The following is a 20,180-nucleotide window of genomic DNA, read 5'->3' as shown; positions in this document are numbered from 1 at the left end:
GCAGACTGGTTGTCAAGCAACGCACAGACACAGTGGAAAGCATGTTCAAATACTGGGGTCATCATTAACACTTATCTGGATCTGACCATTGTGTTCAAACTTCTCTTCACTGGTGAAGGGGTTCTTTTGGTTGTTGCCAATATCTTCTCTTGTTGCAGTTTGGGTGCCAGTATGATTGTAGGGATGATCCTCATTCATGCCCCATCACTAACATGATTTCTCGTGCCTATAGTCCAGCATCAGAGAGTTACTGCACAGTGGTGCTTCCCTTGGTTGGTGTATATTGTCTCTGTACTGTCTGCTTGACAAGTTCATCTCAACATGGTTTCAAGACTGATGTAAAATTACTGCTGGTGAAAACCCAACAATTTCTCTCAATCATATATCTATCATATTATAATAAAAGCTTTTTAACAATAGAATAACAAGGGATTCTTGTCAGCATTTCTTAATTTTTTTCATTTCATCCTCTTCCCCCTCAATGCTGTCCATCTCATTGCACCACCTAACAACACTTAGCCAACACAGAAATCAAAATAAAGAGGCAACATGGAATTTTTTTTTTAATTAGTCTGAAGTTGTAAAACTGATGTAATGCATTGTGTTGTTCTTTAACAGCCTCAAAGGTGGCTCAGCCAACCATAATCAAGTATCGGGACAAGCCCTTTTATAATGTGTATTTTTATGCTGAGTAACTAATGTCGAAACTCCATTTTCTCTATCATAATCCTCCTCCTCTTGTCTCATTCCAGGTCCATTGAAGGTGGTTGTCCCTACTGAGTCCGTCTCCTCGTACCTTGGCGACACCGCCCTGCTGCGCTGTGAGGTTTCTGGCGACCCAGTCCCTATCATCCGCTGGCAGAAGAATAGGGAGGACCTGCTACTGACCTTTGACCCAGACTCCCGCCTAGCAACACTGCCATCGGGCTCGCTGCAGGTCAGCCGCGTCCAGCCGCCAGACTCGGCCACGTACCGCTGTCTTGCTGACAACCCTGGCAGCACCAGGACGGGGTCGGACGCAGAGCTCCGTGTGCTCCAAGGTAACTGATCCAACAATGATGTACTGCACACATGGCTGCTTGGTTTATTGATTCATTGGGTAGCACATGTGTTCATTTGAGGTCCACATGCTTTCAATCAATTAATCAATATTCTCCTTGCCTTGAAGACTGACTGAACCCAAAACACTTACTTTAACTATTCATGTGGTTTCATGATTTAGATGTAGTTTTAGCGTCTTTTCTTCCCTTGCTTAACTGACTTGGAATGTCTACCATAATAAATTCAACATATTATAAATATTATTTGTGTTATAAATGTTTGAGAAGTAGACTTACATCTCCATTCTTTTTACTGCGCCAGCAGTTTCACTTAATGGTGAGTTCTATTTCTCCCGCAGTCATCATTTTGTCAGGTAGTAATTTTTGCTCATTTCCTCCCTGAGCTGGATGTCTCATTTTAAAATGAAATGTGATGTAATGAATATATAGAGTGTAAGATGTGACTTTAATAATGTATCTGGGCTTCACATCAGTCTGTCAGCCACTGATGTTCCACGCTCTGTGCTGTCCAATTATACAAGTTCTCACACTGTCCACTTCATCACTCAGATTACAGTTCAGGTTAGCTTCCTCTCTTCCTAAAACACAACTTTGACTCCAGCTTGTGATGTGTTCCTTCACTCGATCCCAGTGGCTCCCTGCAGCCAAAGTGTCGATCTTCAGCAGGATAATCACAGGCAGTTTCCCCTGCCCAGCCCCACACAGAACTGAAAATACTGTTACAGGTTTTCAGCAGAAAATCCTTGTCCGGCCAGGCAGAAGTAGAGGAGAAGGAAAGCTGAAGGGGGACAAATTAGAGTGTTAAGCCTCTTTTTAACAGCCTGTTCATGGTGAGACTGGCTTGCCATGCTGTATAAACTACATAAATGTTGTGACAGGGGCAAAGGCTGTTCTTGCTATTTCATACTACAGTATAAAAGTGAGTAAATAAATTGATCAAGGAATTATTGTATTTTTAATGCAAAATCTAAAATAATAAATAATGAATTATAATAGCAAATGAGGATACATGTATGATTGAGTGAATTAAGTAAAAAATGTATTTCTTCTCCTTAATGGAGCTAGTCTTTCACTAAACTAAGCTAAACATGTCCTGGATCTGTGAATCCGATATCTGTCAGACTCTCTAGAGGAGGATTTGACCAAAATATTGTAGTTTTGCTTGTTTCCATGCTTCAGAGGATCTTTCACCCACACATTTTCTCTGTTTCACGCCAATAAGTTGTTTTTAACGGCCAATGCAATTTTCCACCCTATTGCCATGCAGCTGGCTTCACACAACATGGTTTCCAGTTTAATCCTTTTTATCCCTTTCTCTCTTTGATCTGTATGAAGTTTTAATGGAACAGATGGATTAAGCTTTAATGACTTCAGAAAGATTTCATGAACTTTGGACTATAACATTTTAAACAGGTGGAGCCATCAGAGGGACTCAGAGATCAGAGGTCAGAGATGATCAGATAGGACCATCTAATGGGTCATCCCCACATAAAGCATTTTATGAATATGACCTTTGACCTTTGTCCTACTTTCTGCTTTGTTCATGTACATGTGAGTCTGAATAAACCAGTCAGATTATTGACTCTGGTAGTTTTACAGCAGGCCAAAGAATCAGCTATCAGGGTGAGGAAGTACGAACATTTGGATAGTAAATTTTACACAATGTTTATTGGAATGTTTGAATTTGGTTCATTTTTGATATGTGGAGCTCTTCAAGGTTCGGATGACCATGAAACTCAATGAGTGAGTCATCTGTACAAAAGATGAACAACTGGCAGAAAATGTGTGATTCTTTTAGAGTCAATTAAACTAAAGCCTAGATATGAAGCTAGAAACTATGTTGCAAAAAGGCTGGACACACTGCTGCATAGAGTTACCACTCACTTTTCATTTCAGCATCCATGGTTGGATGGTTCACACTGGATCCCTGAGACGTGCTTCTCACATGGATTTTGAGTGTGGCTGAGTCTCTTTGCCTCTTTCTACTGCAGCACACGTGCATTTTCTGCAAAAATCTACCTGAAAAACATGGCAGCATTTCACTACAGTTTCAATGTTTGTCTGTGTAGAATATGTCACAGACATGAAGAGAACACACACAGCAGGTGAGGAGCAGTTTCTTTCCTGGGCTCTCTCTGTCTTTCACTTTGACACTCTCTCCCTCTTGCTCTCCCTCTGGCTTTCTGGCTCTTTCAGCTGGGTTAAGGAAAATCATGTCATCATATTTATTGGCCATTATCAGAGTCAAACTCAATGTAAACAGACAGGGCTGCAGCAGCTGCCAGGCAGCCTATGTGAACACGAACACACGAGTGAGCAGAAGCAGCTAAGCTATGCAGCCTCCATACAGCTCACAGGCATCCAGTGTGCCCAACCTGTAATGTTAACTTAAAGACTGGGTCTTTACCTATCAGCACCAGCTCACTGATAACATGTAATATTTTGTCTGTTTTATTTGTAAGAAAATCAAAACATCAAGTTGTAATCGAGGTCCTGTTCTGAACTATTTCGTTTCGTTAAACAACATGCCCATTGAAACAGTGAGTTTTTTGGTCATGATGATCTACCGTATTGACCCGAATATAGGTCGACCCTGATTATAAGACGACCCCTCTTTTCAAGACTAATCTTCAGAAAAAGACTGATAACCAAAATGTGTTTCTCAATACCAAACTCACATACCCTCCTGTCAATGTCTTGGAAGCGGCCGCTTAGAGGACCACAATAAGCTTTTCTCTTACTGTTAGCGTTTTCAGACGATCTTTTTGGACCCGCCATCTTCGGACGTTACACTCCGTAGCTCCATATTTCTTGGCTGGCTGACAGTTGTTTGGCGCCTCCGCTGCATTGATCACCATTATCTTAAAATTAGCATCATAGCTCTGCCTCAGATGTCTGTTAACTTGCCCCACACTTGATCCACTTTGCTCTGTAAAATCACCGCGTCTCTCCATTTTTCATCTCCTGTCACTTCTTCTCCGCTGTGATTGACAGATAACCGCAGCCACAGTGTCAGTGACGTCTCTACAATAAGCTGGCGCTGTCGTGTAGCGACCCAGACAACTATCAGCATGTGTCAACGGTTAGACCCCGATTATAAGACGACCCCACTTTTTCACATAATTTTCATCGAAAAAAACCTTGTCCTATATTCGGGTCAATACGGTATTTTCTTTGGCTGTGATATCAATTCCCATGTCTGTAAAATATAGGGGACAAAAGATTCTGTTCTACATAATAGGGGAATTCAGAATCCTTTGCAGAATTACCATGTTCAGAAGGAGTTAATAATGTTACGGTGTGTGGAAGGAGGAGGACCCAAGAGCGGAAGGCTGAGTGAATGAACACAGGCGTTTATTAACAACAGGTCGAAAATGAACAACAGAAAGTGTCCGCAGCTGCAAAACGGCAGGCAGTAGGCGACAGGAGTAACTGAAGGTGTCCGCGGCGGCTGGGGTCGGGTAGAAACAAAAGGTGTCCGCGTTGGCTGGCGGCTGGCAGCGGGTAGAAACGAAAGGTGTCCGCGTTGGCTGGCGGCTGGCGGCTGTGGGCTGGAGACGAGCTCGTGGCAGGCAGGGCGGCGAGGCACCGAGCTGACGAGGGAGACAAGAAACAGAGTCAGGGCAAAATTCTCTTCGTACGTGAACACGTTACCGGGACGTCGAGAACACTGGTGACAAGCTCTACCGATGAGACGGAATTATCTGGCACCGGAGTCGAGTCAGAGCTGGCTTCTTATGGAGCAGGTGATTAGGTGGTGATGGGAACCAGGTGTGGCTCGCTGCGCCTGCCTAAGTGGGTCAGCCCCGCCTCCTGCCGCTCTCCACACTGAAACTAGAAACAAACACAGAAAAAGAAGCACGGTGCACACAATCATATGTCCCCGAATAAATCGGGGCAGATCGAGCCATGACAAATAAGTCTTTATAGACAGAATGACGAAGACCTCAATGTCAATACCCAGCAGACAACTAGAAGATGATTTGCATTGTGGAGATAAGAAATTGGCAAACAGTTATTACATTTTCAGCTAAACCTTTAAAGATATACATCAAACACAGTGGTTTTGAACATTTCTGCTATGCTTCTCTTAACTCCTGTGTCGCTTTCTTAGTGGCTTTCATCTGAATATAACAGCAGGCTTACTGTTAGTTAGGGATAAACTCAAACTGTAATGTTGCTTAGTCTGTGACCCAACAGGTAAAGTAGGTCCTTAAACTCAGCCTTAGTGAAAGTGTTGCTGTTAATAAAATATGACAGCATCAAATGTGCATTTAATATGAATGAGATGTATACATTAAACATCATAAAAAAATACAATTTAATTGTGTCAGTTAATATCCTATTCGAAGGTTCCCTACCCAAAAGTTATTTTAAACAAAGATTGTGATTAGTTCTATAGCAAATATTTACCTCTTTGTGTGATTACTCCACGGCAACACTGTCCATGAGAACATGAAGGAACAGAAGAAATTAACAGAATTTTAAGTTTAAACACTAAGGACTAGTCTTACGCTTGGTGCAAAGCTGCGCACAGTGAATGTACAGATACACATATTGTTTCTGCTAGAGATTGCTAATATTTTCCTAATTAAGAACTTATTTCTCCCCTCTCATCCCACCCGTTATTGATCAGGATCATACTTATGACCCGTCCTAAAAATTGGCACACACAGAAGGATGCTGCAGTGCTCCTCATCCTCCTCAGTTCAATATCAGTTTGTTTTTTCATATGCAGTCTGAGTTGTTGACGGGACAGGTGATTGTGAAATGGTGGGACAGGCGGTCAAGCAGAGGATCACATCCCTTTCCCTCAGCCAAGACTAGTGTTACTTCCTGATATGTGTCACTGGTGCACCTGGCTCTTAAAGGAAATTGAAGCAAAGGAAAACTTGCTTTTGGGTCAGATTTTCATCATTAATTTAGGAAAACAGGAACCTGTAGCAAGCAGCAGATCGTAGACCTTATCAGACTACGCCCGGAAGACACGGTTGCTTATTATAAGCGACTTTGGGCTTGTTTTTCTGTAAAGTCACTTATAAATATTCGTAGTCACGAGTTGCTGGTTTCTGGGCTTGTTGTTAAAGTGTTCTTCTTCCTATTGTATTGCACGTCATATTGTTTTGAAGTCCTAGAACTAAAACAAAAGAGGATCCTAACATATAAAAACAATAATAAATACAATGATACAATGTAATACATTTCTGGATTCAGGGTGATATTTATGTGTGTGTGCAAAGTGTAATAATCTCGCTCTCTCTTTTTTTTTTTTTTTTTTTTACAACGAACAGAGAAGTCGCTTGTTTTGGGCTTGTTTACATAGGCCCGCTTACTTGTTTCCCTCACGATATCTGGCAACACTGCAAGAAGATGGTAACCTAGTTACGGGAGTTCCGGTTCCGGGACCTGACAGAGAAGCTGTAAGTGCTATGAATCGAGCCTCAGGCAAAGGAAAAAAAACTAAACCATCGCATTTTACAACTGTAGCCTCCTCTGAATGTTTCATGATGGGGACAAAACAGAGTCTACCATCTCCCTCAACGTGCTGAAAGCCGAGCTGGATCACGTGACGCAGTGCTCAGTCAAATTAAATCTGAAATAACCGGCCTACGCCAATAAATTAAGAAGGACATGTCATCTCTCCACGAAGAAACCAGAGCAGACATTTGTTTCATTCGCTCTGAGCTAGCAAACAAGCTATCTTCACTCCTTGCAGTGCAGGGCGACATTTCCAGGGAGCAATCGGACATGGGCAAAACTCTGAGTGACACCATGGATCGCGTTGGAGCGCTAGAAGAAATTCAAGAATTACTGGCAAAAGATTGTAAAAAACTTCAGGAAAAATGCAGGACCTTGAAAACCGGAGCGGGAGACAAACCTGAGGCTGATAGGCATTGAAGAGGGAGCTGAGGCCGGTCAGCTGACAAAATTTCCCGCTGTTTTCTTCCCCGAGGTACTGGGAGAGGATCATTTCGATACTCCGGTGACGATCGACCGCGCACACAGAACGCTGGCACCCAAACCCAAAAGAGGAGAGAGGCCCCGTGCTATGGTTGTTTGCCTCCATTACTACTCGGACAAGGAGAAAATTCTTGGTTTGTCCAAGAGCAAGGGTCGCCTAACCTACAGAGGAGCCCCGGTGCATATCTTCCCAGATATGAGTCCAGAGGTTGGCAAGTTGCAGGCGGCTTTCAACCCAGTGAAGGCGAAGCTCCGAGACGCCACGATTGAGTACAGCCTGTATTATCCAGCCAAGCTCACACTCACCTGGAACGGCATCAGGTACTCGTATGATACTCCAAAGGCAGCGGAGGAATTCTACGATAAGAAGGTCGCTCCGACGGATCAATAGGGTTGCTGATGAACTCGGACGAGGTAATAACAGCTGGCTAGCTGACATGCTAATAAGTTTATATTACAATACACAGTCAGAGGACACGACTCATGTCAACACCGGGTGCCTGTTGCTGCTTATGTTAGATCGACAGTAGATGTTATGTACAGACTTTATAGAGTATGTTAACATACGATTTATGGATATTATGGCAATGGTCTGATGCTGATATAAGGATAGTATGAGACATTGTGTTTTTCTTCACTGCTTGGATGAACAAACTATTGTGATTTATTTATTTATTTTTAACGGCCGACTTTAACTAATGACATCTTTGATGTTTTATTATCTTCCAGTTTCAGTTTGTCATAAGCTGAGGCCGAGGTTGTCGTTTTTGTTTACATAGTTCGTCTAACACAGATAGGTACACCACTAGATATGAAAAGAAATAGAAACCAGTAAAGATGAGTAAAATTATATATCTTAAACAAAACAAAGAAAGAAGACTCTTGCACACTTAGGGATGGTGGTTAAATTTCTTTTTCTCTCTTGTTTCGGCCATTTTTGGTCACTTGGGTTGCACTGATTATGTTCATATATATATATATATATATATATATATATATATATATATATATATATATACTGTATATATATATATATATATATATATATATATATATATATATATATATGTATATATATATATATATATATATATATATATATATATATATATATTGCGCTCACTGTAGTTTAACCCAACGTGTCTTAGACAGAGAATGTTTAGTCACCTGCTTAAGTTTTTCTTCTATACCTTTCAGTTGGGGAAAGGTCGAGAGGGGTTAGGGGTTTGTTCTCTTGTGTTTTTCTGTGTTTCTGTCTTTTTTTTTTTATTTTCTGAAATATGTAAGTCTATCAAAACTCATGCTCAGTGCTTTGTTTTTCTTTTCTTCCAATTCAGATTATGGCTAGTTTGATTGAAATAAAGAGGGGAAGTTTGTTGCAATTTACCACATGGAACTGTAAGGGCCTAAATGGGGCAGTAAAGCATGGGAATCTATTTGCTCATCTTAAGAAGTTGGGGAGAAACATTGCCTTCTTGCAGGAGATGCATTTAATAAAACTGAGCTCAAACTTTCCTGCAAAAAAATTGGGTCGGCCAGGTATTCCACCTATATTTTAATTTAAAATCCAGAGGCACTGCTATTAGTAAAGACGTTCCTTTTATATCATCAGATATTATTTCAGATACGAATGGCAGATATATTATTGTCACTGGCAAACTTTGTAATATCCATGTAGTTTTAGCCATATATATGCTACTAACCATGATGATGAACAGTTTATCTCCTCCACTTTGCCAAATCTGGATACCCACAAATTGATTTTAGGTGGGGACTATAATTTAGTTCTCAATCCATGGTTAGATAGATCATCCAACAAAACACAGACTCTTACTAAATCGGCAAAATTGATAAACACATTTATAGACACCTATAGAATATCAGAGCCCTGGCGATTTCTATACCCAAATCAACGTATATATTCTTTTTTCTCACCCGTCCATCACACATACACAAGGATAGGTTATTTTCTCATTGATTGTGAACTTCTCTCTGTGGTGAGACATTGTGATTATGAAGCAATGGTATTATCAGATCATAACCCTCTTGTTCTCAAATTTACATTCCTAAACAAGCATATGCCCAGGACCTGGAAATTTGACAATTCTTTATTGTCTAGCAATGGTTTTGTGCAGGACGTAACATCCCAAATACAGTTCTATCTGGTGACGAATGACTCACCAGAGGTCTCTAAAAGCACTCTCTGGGAAGCCCTTAAAGCTTATATCCGAGGCCAGATTATTTCTTTAAAAGCTTCAGTCATATGAACACGAAATGAGCATCGAAAGGTTCTGTCTGATAAAAACGCAATCTCTCCCTCATCCGATCTGTACAGGGAAAGACTCTCCCTCCAAACTGAATTCAATATTCTTTCCACTTCGGAGACAACTAATTCAATGACAAGAACCCGCCATAGATTCTATGAACAGAGTGACAAGGAGGGTAAAGTCCTTGCACACCAAATCAGGGAATCAGCAGCTTCTAGATTAATTACAGAGTTTTGACTAGTTCTGGACTATTAATGGCAAATCAACAAGAAATTAATGACAAATTTAAACAGTTTTATTCTAAATTATATTCTACAGAATCAGCCGGTGACCCCATATTAATTGATGGCTTTCTTAATACATTGGATATACCTTCTATAACTCAGATAACACAGATTATAAAGAGCATCTTGAGGAAATTGTTTCCTGGAAGAAATATGACAAGCTATACGTAATATGCAGCTCAAAAGCCCTGGGCCCAGATGGGTACACAGCAGAATTCTATAAAACATTTATAGACCTTATCTCTCCTTTATTACTTGAAGTATTCAATGAATCCCTTAGAACAGGTCTCCTCCCACCAACATTTTATCAAGCCAGCATCTCTACTGCTTAAAAAAGATAAAGATCCACTCAGTACAGGTTTGTAAAGACCTGTGAGCCTTCTGGGTTTAGATTGTGAAGTTGTTGGCCAAGATTACACGACTGGAGAAAGTGCTCCCAACAGTGATATCTAGGGACCAAACAGGTTTTATTAAAGATAGACATTTATTTTTTAATCTCTGGCGCTTATTAATTATTATATATTCTTCCAGCTCAAATTTGCATAGTCCCGAAGTGCTAATATCTCTCGGCACAGAGAAGGCTATCTCCAATTCTCTTCGCTTTGGCTATCGAACCGCTTGCAATATCTTTACGTACCTCAGATATTTACCCAGGAATCACCAGGGGACAGAGGGAGCATAAGGTGTCGTTATACGCAGATGATTTATTACTGTATATCACCAACCCTTCAACGTCCATTCCCAACATCTTCTCTATACCAGAGGGCTTTGATAAGGTATCAGGGTACAAACTCAACCTTTCCAAAAGTGTATTGTTTAACATTAATGCCAGTGCCCGGCGAAAATCATTCAGCTCCTTCCCATTTAGGCGGCTGAGGCTCAGTGGGTAGAGCGGGTCGTCTAGTGATCGGAAGGTCACCAGTTTGAATCCTGGCTCCCCCTAGTTGCATGTCGAAGTGTCCTTGAGCAAAATACTGAACCCCAAATTGCTCCTGATGAGCAGTTGGCACCTTGCATGGCAGCCTCCGTCATCAGTGTATGAATGTGTGTGTGAATGGGTAAATGTGGCATGTATTGTACAGCACTTTGAGCTGTCATTAGACTGGAAAAGTGCTATAAAAATGCAGACCATTTACCATTTAAGGTTGTGAATCAGTTTCGTTACCTAGGGGTCAATGTCACGGAAACTTTCCCTTCTTAATTTAAACAAAATTTTGCAGAACTTCTAGAACGTACAGAACAGGATTTTATAAAGTGGTCAAATCTTCCTATTTCACTTGCTGGTTGACTCAATATAATAAAAATGAACATCCCTCCTAAATTTCTATTTCTCTTTCAAAGTATTCCAATTTTTATTAATAATGCCTTTTTAAAAAACTAGATAAATAAATTTCCAGCTTTATATGGAATAAAAAGACCCCCCAGATAAGGAAGGACTTCTTGCAAAGACCCAAATCGGAGTGGGGAATGGGTCTGCCTCATTTCAAATTCTACTATTGGGTATGCAACTTCCGGGCACTCTCCTTTTGGCCCCAAGATCATATACCTACCTGGCTCCAAATTTGGATAAAATGTTCTTTATCAGCTCTACTTTTTTCAGCTTTATATGCAGTGGCATATTCATATTCTGTAAACAATCCAATAGTCTCACACTCACTCAGAATTTGGTCTTTGGATCACTTCCGGCCCCTGTAATCGCAAATCATTTATTTGCTCCTTCTCTCTGTGATACAAAGTTTTGTGAGTGGTACAATAAAGGGATTCACTCCTTTTGGGATCTTTTTATTGAGGATAAATTCCCATCTTTTCAACAGCTGCGAACTAAATTTGATCTACCTCACTCACATCATTTTAGGTATTTGAAGCTGCGAGATTTTGTCAAAAAAAGCACCAAATCCTTCCCCAACATACCAGATAGTACACCAATGGATTCTATCTTCTTACTGAATCCGGTGACAAAAGGAGGAATCTCGACTCTCTACAATGCACTTACATGTTTAAACGGTGCCACCTCTTTAGATCATCTAAAAACAGCCTGGATAAATTACCTGGCAACAGTCATAACTGATTAACTTTGAACAGGGGCTTTGAAGCGGGTGCACTCCTCTTCGGTCTGTGCGAGACATGGGCTCTTGCAGTTTGAAGTACTTCATAGACTACATTTATCGAAGATAAAGCTCTGTAGAATGCATCCAAATATAAATCCTTCATGTGACAGATATGGTCAATCACCAGCCTCATTGGCCCATATGTTTTCTTGCACTGTCCGAAAATAGCCATATGCTGGCAAAAGATTTTCCAATCTTTCTCCGACGTAATAGGAAGAGTGATTGATCCTAAACCACTGACAGCTATCTTTGGAGTTAAAGAACCTGATCACATGATATCTAACTCTCAATATAACATGATAACATTCATATCTCTTCTAGCACACAGACTGATTTTACTAAACTGGAAGCAGGCTCGTCTACCAACTCACTCTGCCCTTTTGAAAGATGTTATGCAACATCGACAATTAGAAAAAATTAAATTCTCATTGAGAGGGTGTGAAGACAAATTTTATCAAATCTGGCGGCCCTTTATAGATTACTTCGACCGAAGCAAACCAACACTTCCCGCAATTTAGCCTGATGTTAATATGATGACAGCACTGAGTTTCTTGATACCCCCTTCCATTTCTGTTTTGTTTGTTTTTTTTGTTTTTTTTTCTTTTGTATTCTTTGGTGTATATATGTGTCATTGATATACATTGATATGTCAAATATGTCAAAATATTGTTTTTATGTTACACTTTGAAAACGCAAATAAAAAGAGGGTTAAAAAAAAGTCCTAGTTACATTTTATCTGGGACTTTCACAATGAGGAAAAATACATATGGATCCAGCAGCTACTTTATATAGAGGGAAAATGTACAGATTATGAGTTGAAGGCAATTTAGTGTTTAATTTCAACATCTAATCAACTTTATGAAGTTGAAAAAAAAAGAAATGAAAGCTTGAGTTTTGAGGGGTGTAGAACCACATTATGTAATAATGCCCCATTATTTAATAATCTAATACATTTTCAATTCATTTTGTAATACCATTTTGTAATAATCTGCCACATTTTGTAATAAATTCATGCATATTGCAACAGTAATTACAAAATGCAGGTGTTGCTGTTTTTTTATCAAGAAAATTTAATAATTTTGGTGCATTATGTAATAAACCACCAACATGGATGTCTCGATTAGGAAAAAACATTATACCATCAGAACGACATTGACTTTAAGCATACCAGCATGAATCGGAAATCTAACTGAATTCATAGAGAATGTGTTTGAAAGCTTATAGAGACAAAAACTGCACTAAATGAGTGTTACTGGCACGAACATCATCGGTGTACTGAAATGTTGGAAGACATACACACATACAATGTGGATTATGATACGCAAATATCATATGTGATTGAAAGCAGACAAAACACGAAAACAAATATGGAACAGAAAATTTAACAAATTTAAGCCCTTTATCTGTAGTCATAGGCAGTGTTGGGGGGACTTAAACTACATGTAGTTGAACTACATAGCTTAACTACAATTTGCTGTAACTTGCCGGTAGTTAAACTACATTCATATTTTGTGCTGCGTCAGGTATTTCAATGTCTTTTTGGGTCATATTTTGTTGTGTAACTACTCAATTTACAAACAACAATTTTGACCAATAACATGAAATATTTTTTTAATTAAAAAAAGACCTATATAACATACATTTAATTTTACTTTTCTTTGAAAAAAGGCATGAAACATGTCATGACAGGCTAAGCCAATGCTGCCACTGATTGGCTTGCCCTTGTTTCACACAGAGTGGGTGGGTCTTTGTGCCTAGAAAGGCAGTGCTCATATGGCACAACCCTCCTGCTACCCCCGATGTGCCCTGAACACGCCAGCCCAACCATGGCCATATTTGAGCATGTACATGTTGGATTTTGATGCATCTAGACACGACCTACATGTTCACGTGCTTGTGCCTAAGTGTTAGTGCCTCTGAAGTTCCTGTGATATTAACCAAAAATGTCAGCTTTTGTTCTTTGGAAAATAAACCTTGAGTTTAGAGGCATATTTCTGCTGGCATGTGAATTTTTTGTAGGCTATTATATTATGTTTTATATACACCATATGATTTATTTAACACTGAGTTAAATGATTGTAATGAGTATACATAGTTGCTAAAGCTACTTTTTTAGATACCTATAACTACAGATAAAGGGCAACATTTGTGTCATTTTCTGTTCTATATTTGTTTTCATGTTTTGTCTGCTTTTATCACGTATAGTATTTGCATAACATAAGCCAGATTGCATGTGTTTATGTCTTCTAGCATTTCAGTGAACCAATAATCAGTGTTGGACAGTAACGTCGCTACCAGTAGCGGCGCTAGTAACGTCGCTACAAGTAGCGGCGTAACTAGTTTAACTACTTTTCTCAGTAGCGTGGTGGTAGCGTCGCTATTTTATGAACGAAATAGCTTTTCAGTAGCTTTGCTCTTTTATTGACCAAGTAGCGCGGTAGCGTCCACACAAGCTACATTTTTACGAACACCCCTGAAGCTCAGCGCAGCGGAGCTTACTGCTGCAGTCTGAAATGAAAGGATAAGTCAGTGACGCAACCGCCATACACGCCGTGTATGTGGAGCCGACAGAAGCACTTCCGTATGACGGTGACACCACGGACTAATCCTTGCCTACAACGTCTCTGCTGCACGGGGATACAGACAGCTTGAGTGAGTTACGTTACTTGATGGAAAGATGGCAGAGGGTGAGGAGGACGGAGACGAGTTGATCCCGAGGGATGCAAAAGACAAACTTGAATAATAAACAAAAACAGTAACGTTACATATAGGAGTTAAGAGGTGGGGAAATAAGGGAACAGAGAAACATTTGAAAAGTTTACATTACTCTGAATTATTACTTTTGTAATTTTTAACCTGTACAGCTGGGTACAGCAAAAATGCAATTTCTACAAAACCAAAGTATGGTGATTAGTCAAAATGATTAGCTTAAAATGTATGTAGATATAGCTACTAGTACAGAGTGGGCCTAATGAAAATGACACCGCCAGTTATATGAGACACTGGTAGATGGATAGAGTACTTTATTAATCTCAAAGGGAAATTAAAGTGTTACAGCCACTTGACATAAATCAAAATACAAAAACAATGAGGTAGGTAAAAGAAACAATAGGCCTACAATTAAAGGCTGAATTATATACAATAACTAAATAGACTAACTCAAATATCAAATAGAAATTACAAAGCTGAAACTAGAACACAGACTAGAGAACCTTAACGAAAACTTCAACTATAATATACTATTCGCTGAGTATACACTGTTTAATTATGTTAATATGCTACAGTGTAGGACACTGCCCATTAGTGTAAGTCAGGTGGATATTGCTGTGGTAGCAAGGTGCATGATTGTCCATGGATGTTAGAATTAAGTGTTCATTGATAGTTGAATAATGCAGTATACACAATAGTGAGAGCACATTATTATTTAATGAACAATTGAACCTAACATTTTTGTCTGCTTATCTGTCAGATTGATAGTTTTATTGATCACTGAGATAGCTTTGACTTGGAATGAAGTTGTTCCAATATAGAAACAAAAATTAGCTTCAATGTAGTTGAGCTACTTTTGCCATTTTGCTGTAGCTTAGCTTGGTACATTTCTCTGGGGAGTAGCTTTGGTGTAGTGAAGCTTAATTTCATATAGAGTAACTTGTAGCTTAGCTCACTACACTTTCTGAGTAGCTTGCCCAACACTGCCAATAATGTTTGTGCCAGTAACACTCATTTAGTGCAGTTTTTGTCTCTATAAGCTTTCAAACACATTCTCTATGAATTCAGTTAGATTTGACCAATGAAACATCCTACCAGTTTTTAAAATTAATTCATATTTACGATTCATGCTGGTATGCTTAAAGTCAATGTCGTTCTTATGGTATAATGTTTTTTTCGAATTAAGACATCCATTTTGGTGGTTTATTACATTATGCACCAATTATGACATTTTCTTGATAAAAAAAAGTGCAACACCTGCATTTTGTAATTACTGACACAATATGTAAGAACTTATTACAAAATGCAGCAAAGTTTGTTACAAATTGTATTCAAAAATGTATAACAAAATGTGACAGATTATTACAAAATGCGGCATTATTACATATGAATTGAAAATGTATTACATTATTACATAATGGGGTGTTATTACACAATGGGGGGCTAAAAGGGATGTGGCCACAGTGAAACAGAAAGTTGCTTTAACTACACCATACATGGGCCTATCTGTCCAAAACTTAACATGTTTCACAAGAGTCCCAGCCTAAACATATTTTCATGCTAATATTACGTTACAGTCACAGCGCCCCCTAGTGGCAGCAGGACATGTCAGCTTTTACAAAGCAATGTACTCCTCCCAAGCCTAGACGACCCAATCTGCCGCAAACATGGTGAGTTAACACTTAAGACCTTGATGTCGCTGGATTGTGAAAGAAACAGGAAACTAATGTTACTGTGCTGCACATGGTCTCATCCGATGAGCAGTGGAATGTCTTCAAGAAAATGAATCAAGCCCAGTTGCCTCTTTGGAGCAGCGCTGCGTGTTGTACCGTCAAAATCTGGAAACTGGGTCGCAGCAGCCGCATGCCCAGACACGTGCACGTCTGTGTGTGTGTGTGTGTGTGTGTGTGTGTGTTTCATTCATTTCACTGAATGAAAGGTTTGAAAACTGAATAGTGAATAAACCAATGATTGTGTTTGTGTGAGAGGAATTAAAGAGGCACTTAGAATGGAAGGAATAGGAATCACAGAAATGACAATAAAAACAGGAATGGCTTTTAATACATGTGTTGTGTGTCTACAGGGGGTACTATGTGTATTTTTGTGTGTTGGTATGAGAGTGTGCACTAGCTTCTTTTTATTGTGATGCAAGACCTTTTGGTGTTTAGCAGTATGTCACTGAAATCATGAGGCGAGCCCTGCTGCTGCTAATATTTGTGATCCCTCGCTCTTTACTCGTTTCTGTAACCATCAGAAACAAAAGTGCTGTGTGAACATTTCTCCTGCTTCTTCTTTAGTCTGCTCATGTTCACTCAATGTTTTTTTGGTTCCTGAATCCTGATGTTTTATAGCGGATCCTCTGAGTCTTGTATGTTGCGGGGTGGGGCCACCATGAATCAGACCGGCTCCAGCAAGTCGTACACATGCTTGATCAGATCTGATCAAGCAGGGATCTGGGGAATTTGGAGGCCCGGTCAACACCTTGGGCCCTTTATTGTGTTCCTCGAGCTGTTCCTAAGCAGTTTTTGCGGTGTGTCAGGGCACATTGTCCTGCTGGGGGTCTACTGCCATTGGGTAGTGTCGTTGTGATGAAGGAGTGTGCTTGGTCCACAACAGTGTCAGGATGGGTGGTGTGTGTCAAGTGGCATTCACATGAATGCCAGCACCCAAGGTTTCCCAGGAGAACATCACATTGCGATGAGATGATCAATCTTATTCATCTCACCTGTTAGTGGTTTTAATGTTGTGGCTTATCGTTGTACATGAAATAACACAAGGTTGATTACCAAATTTGAAATAAAAAGTATTGAAAATAAATAACATGAAAACAAAAAAATAATGTTTTTTCCGTCATTTAGAAATGTATCTACTGATTAATCGAAATGAAATAGGCAAAAGGTAAAAAGGAAAATATTACACAAAAAGTAAAATCATAATAGGTTATAGTCAAATTATATGTAATATATAAATAAAAATAGATGCAACAATATATTGAACATACAAGAGGAACTTTGAACTGCTTATGAAACAGTCTCACTCAAGGCTGGACTGGGACAAAAAATCGCCCCTGGCATTTTTGGCTTAGACCGGCCACTCATAATTAGCGGAGCACAACCGAAAAAAAATCCCATAACTTTTTGCCTTTAGGCTTATTAGAAATCTACAGTTTATTATTACTTTAGAAGTCTATCAAATAACCATTGTGGAAAGCAAATAAGTACATTTACTCAACACATAGTTGAGTAAAGGTATATTCTATTTCAAGCATAATGTTCCATCGGCATCCTAGATCTCAGAAGTTTAGCATCTATTGTTAACTCTACCACTTTTGTCTGCTCTGTGTAGTTCAATTGATTATTTTATCCTTTTTATTGAAATCATCTCTAATATGTATTTTCTGAATTTCCCTGATATAGCAGCTCAATTCTAATTCTTCAGGTTAAAAGGTGCTCCCTTTAAAAAGCTATAAAATTGTTATATCAGGCTAAAAACAGGGCTGCTTTATGAACTCATGCAAAGCAACTTGTCTTAAAAGCATTTGACAGATCTACTCTTGTTCAATGTGGGCAAACCTTTTGCTAATAATACTTTTATACTTTTTTTTACACTTACTTTAGTAATGCTTAAATTGCAAAGCTTTTACTAATCATTTAGCAGTTTTAAAATCTGTTTTTTAAAACATGTTTAACCACAGCATAGAGGGTTGCTACACATTCAAATTACTATGCAGCCTTTCAACTCACCTTTAACCTAAATATCTAAAATGCTATGATGGAGCCTAAAATAGACACTTAATGCTCATCCGACACTTCTCAGCATTGACCTTTTGCTGTTTTATCAGAATAAGGTGCCGTGGCTGCCAGATTTTGAGAAGTATGCAACACCAATTAATATAATATCGATACTAATCAATCGCCATTGCTCATCATTATCCTGTAATTAGAGTTCTCAACGGGCCTGAAAATTACAGTCCGAACCCGACACAGCGCCGCCGCCCCCCGTTAACATGGCCAGAGCCCGCGGGTCCGGTCGGGTTTGTCGGGCCGGCCCGACCGTTGAGAGCTCCTCGTGTAATAGAGCTAACGTTTCCTCCATCACCTCACAGTCCCTGTATTAACGTTACTACCTGCTTACCGGCTGTACTACACTGTCCCTGTCAGTCAGCATCATCTCTGGCTGCTCCTCTCCTGCCCGCTGCTGCTGTCTTCACCTTCAACCTGCTGTTACTGGATCATCGCTGTCTCAGAGGACGTGGAGGCTACAGCAGCCCCTCCAGCGAACATGTCTGTGATTTTAGCACATTTTGCAGCATCTACAGTGAGATTCTTCTCTTAGCACGCAACTTCTCCGCACCCAATTTCTTTCTCTTTGGTTGCTCCATGTTGTCAGTCCTCGCGCTCAACACTTTGAAACTAGCAGAAGTTACAGGAGACAGCGCAGGGAGGGGTGGGGCCGCCTTCGTACTATATCCTGATTGGCTCAGTTCACTGTCTATTTTGAAGACGGACCAATGGGCCGCCCCCTCTAAATTGTGCACTTAGAAAAAAAAAAAAAGGAGGGCTGAGTGAGATTGGATGAGCCCAATGTCCTTCAAGAAAATAAACCAATGGGCCATCGCAGTCGATAAAAATGATTTATAATAAAACTTTTGGATTAAATTATGAAAGCCCGGCCCATGAATGTGCGTTGGCCCACCGGGCATTGCCCGGTATGCCAGATGACCAGTCCATGCCTGGTCTCACTGCAATACTAATGCCTAGACATGGCCTACAGATCATCAGAGAGAAGCCTGGCTATTTCTGAAGAGTTATTATCTTTATTCTCATGCCTGTCACCTAGTCGGATTCTGATTGATCCAGCTCGGTTAAGTCATTAAATGAAAACATTTTTTATGATGGAGTGCTGCAGATGAACTGGGGAGTCAGCCTGGGGAAAGAAGCTGCTCTGCAGTCTGGTGGTACGGTAAAATAAGGTTTACTTTTTTTCACCATCATCAGCTTTAGTTTGCAAGCGGTGCCACGATCGCCAACAAAAATAAAAAAAAAAAACAAATCTCGTAGTAGTTTTTATGAATAGACCCTTTTGGAATATGATGTATACAGTCAAATCTATAATGAGATATAAACAAGTGCAACCTGAAGATGGTGAAACAACCAACTGTTTTGAAAAAATAACAAATCTTCCTTTATTTCCTTAAATCACCTCCTAAAATGCAAATCAGCTCAATAAAATTCATTTCGGGGAGAAGAAATGATGTTAAATGACAACATTTCCAGTTGAAGGTGTGGGTGTGTATATGTATGTTTCTGTGTGTGTCTGTGTGTGTGTGTATGTGTCAATGCCGTGGGGCATGTTGATGTAACTATCTGCCTCCGGAAGAAAATTGTTCTTTCAGAGCCATCTAGCCCTCGGGCCAACCTGAGGCAGCAAGACCTGACCCACTACTGTGTGTGTGTGTGTGTGTGTGTGTGTGTGTGTGTGTGTGTGTGTGTGTGTGTGTGTGTGTGTGTGTGTGTGTGTGTGTACATGTGTGCGTGTGTGTCCTCAGTCCTCAGATTTTATTGAGATGAGAACCGATAAGAAATCTGAGAGTGAAATCATAAAAGCTTCAAAACATCTTCCTACATGCCTTAAAAGTCAATACTGAGATATTTTTGGGATTCAAACCGCTTACCATTTATGCCAGTGTGACATAATCAGGTCTGTCCACCCGGGGAGCATCATTTCCATCTGGCTTGAAAATCAGATTAAAATTATTTCTTGGCCATGTATTTAGATACTTTTGAGAAT

General features: G+C 39.8%; 1 protein-coding gene across 1 annotated transcript in view; it reads left to right on the top strand.

The window, feature by feature from the left end:
• Positions 1–20,180, top strand: part of dcc (DCC netrin 1 receptor) — a 474,778-nt gene that overhangs the window by 115,622 nt on the left and 338,976 nt on the right. Inside the window, exon 3 of the mRNA XM_030434685.1 lies at positions 753–1,040. Within this exon, the coding sequence (XP_030290545.1) occupies positions 753–1,040 (288 nt within the window). The remainder of the gene's footprint in view (positions 1–752; positions 1,041–20,180) is intronic.

Source organism: Sparus aurata, chromosome 12, assembly GCF_900880675.1.
Source record: "Sparus aurata chromosome 12, fSpaAur1.1, whole genome shotgun sequence".
NCBI lineage: Eukaryota > Metazoa > Chordata > Actinopteri > Spariformes > Sparidae > Sparus > Sparus aurata.
The sequence above is the reverse complement of the archived record's forward strand: the minus strand, read 5'-3'. Positions and strand labels throughout refer to the sequence as shown.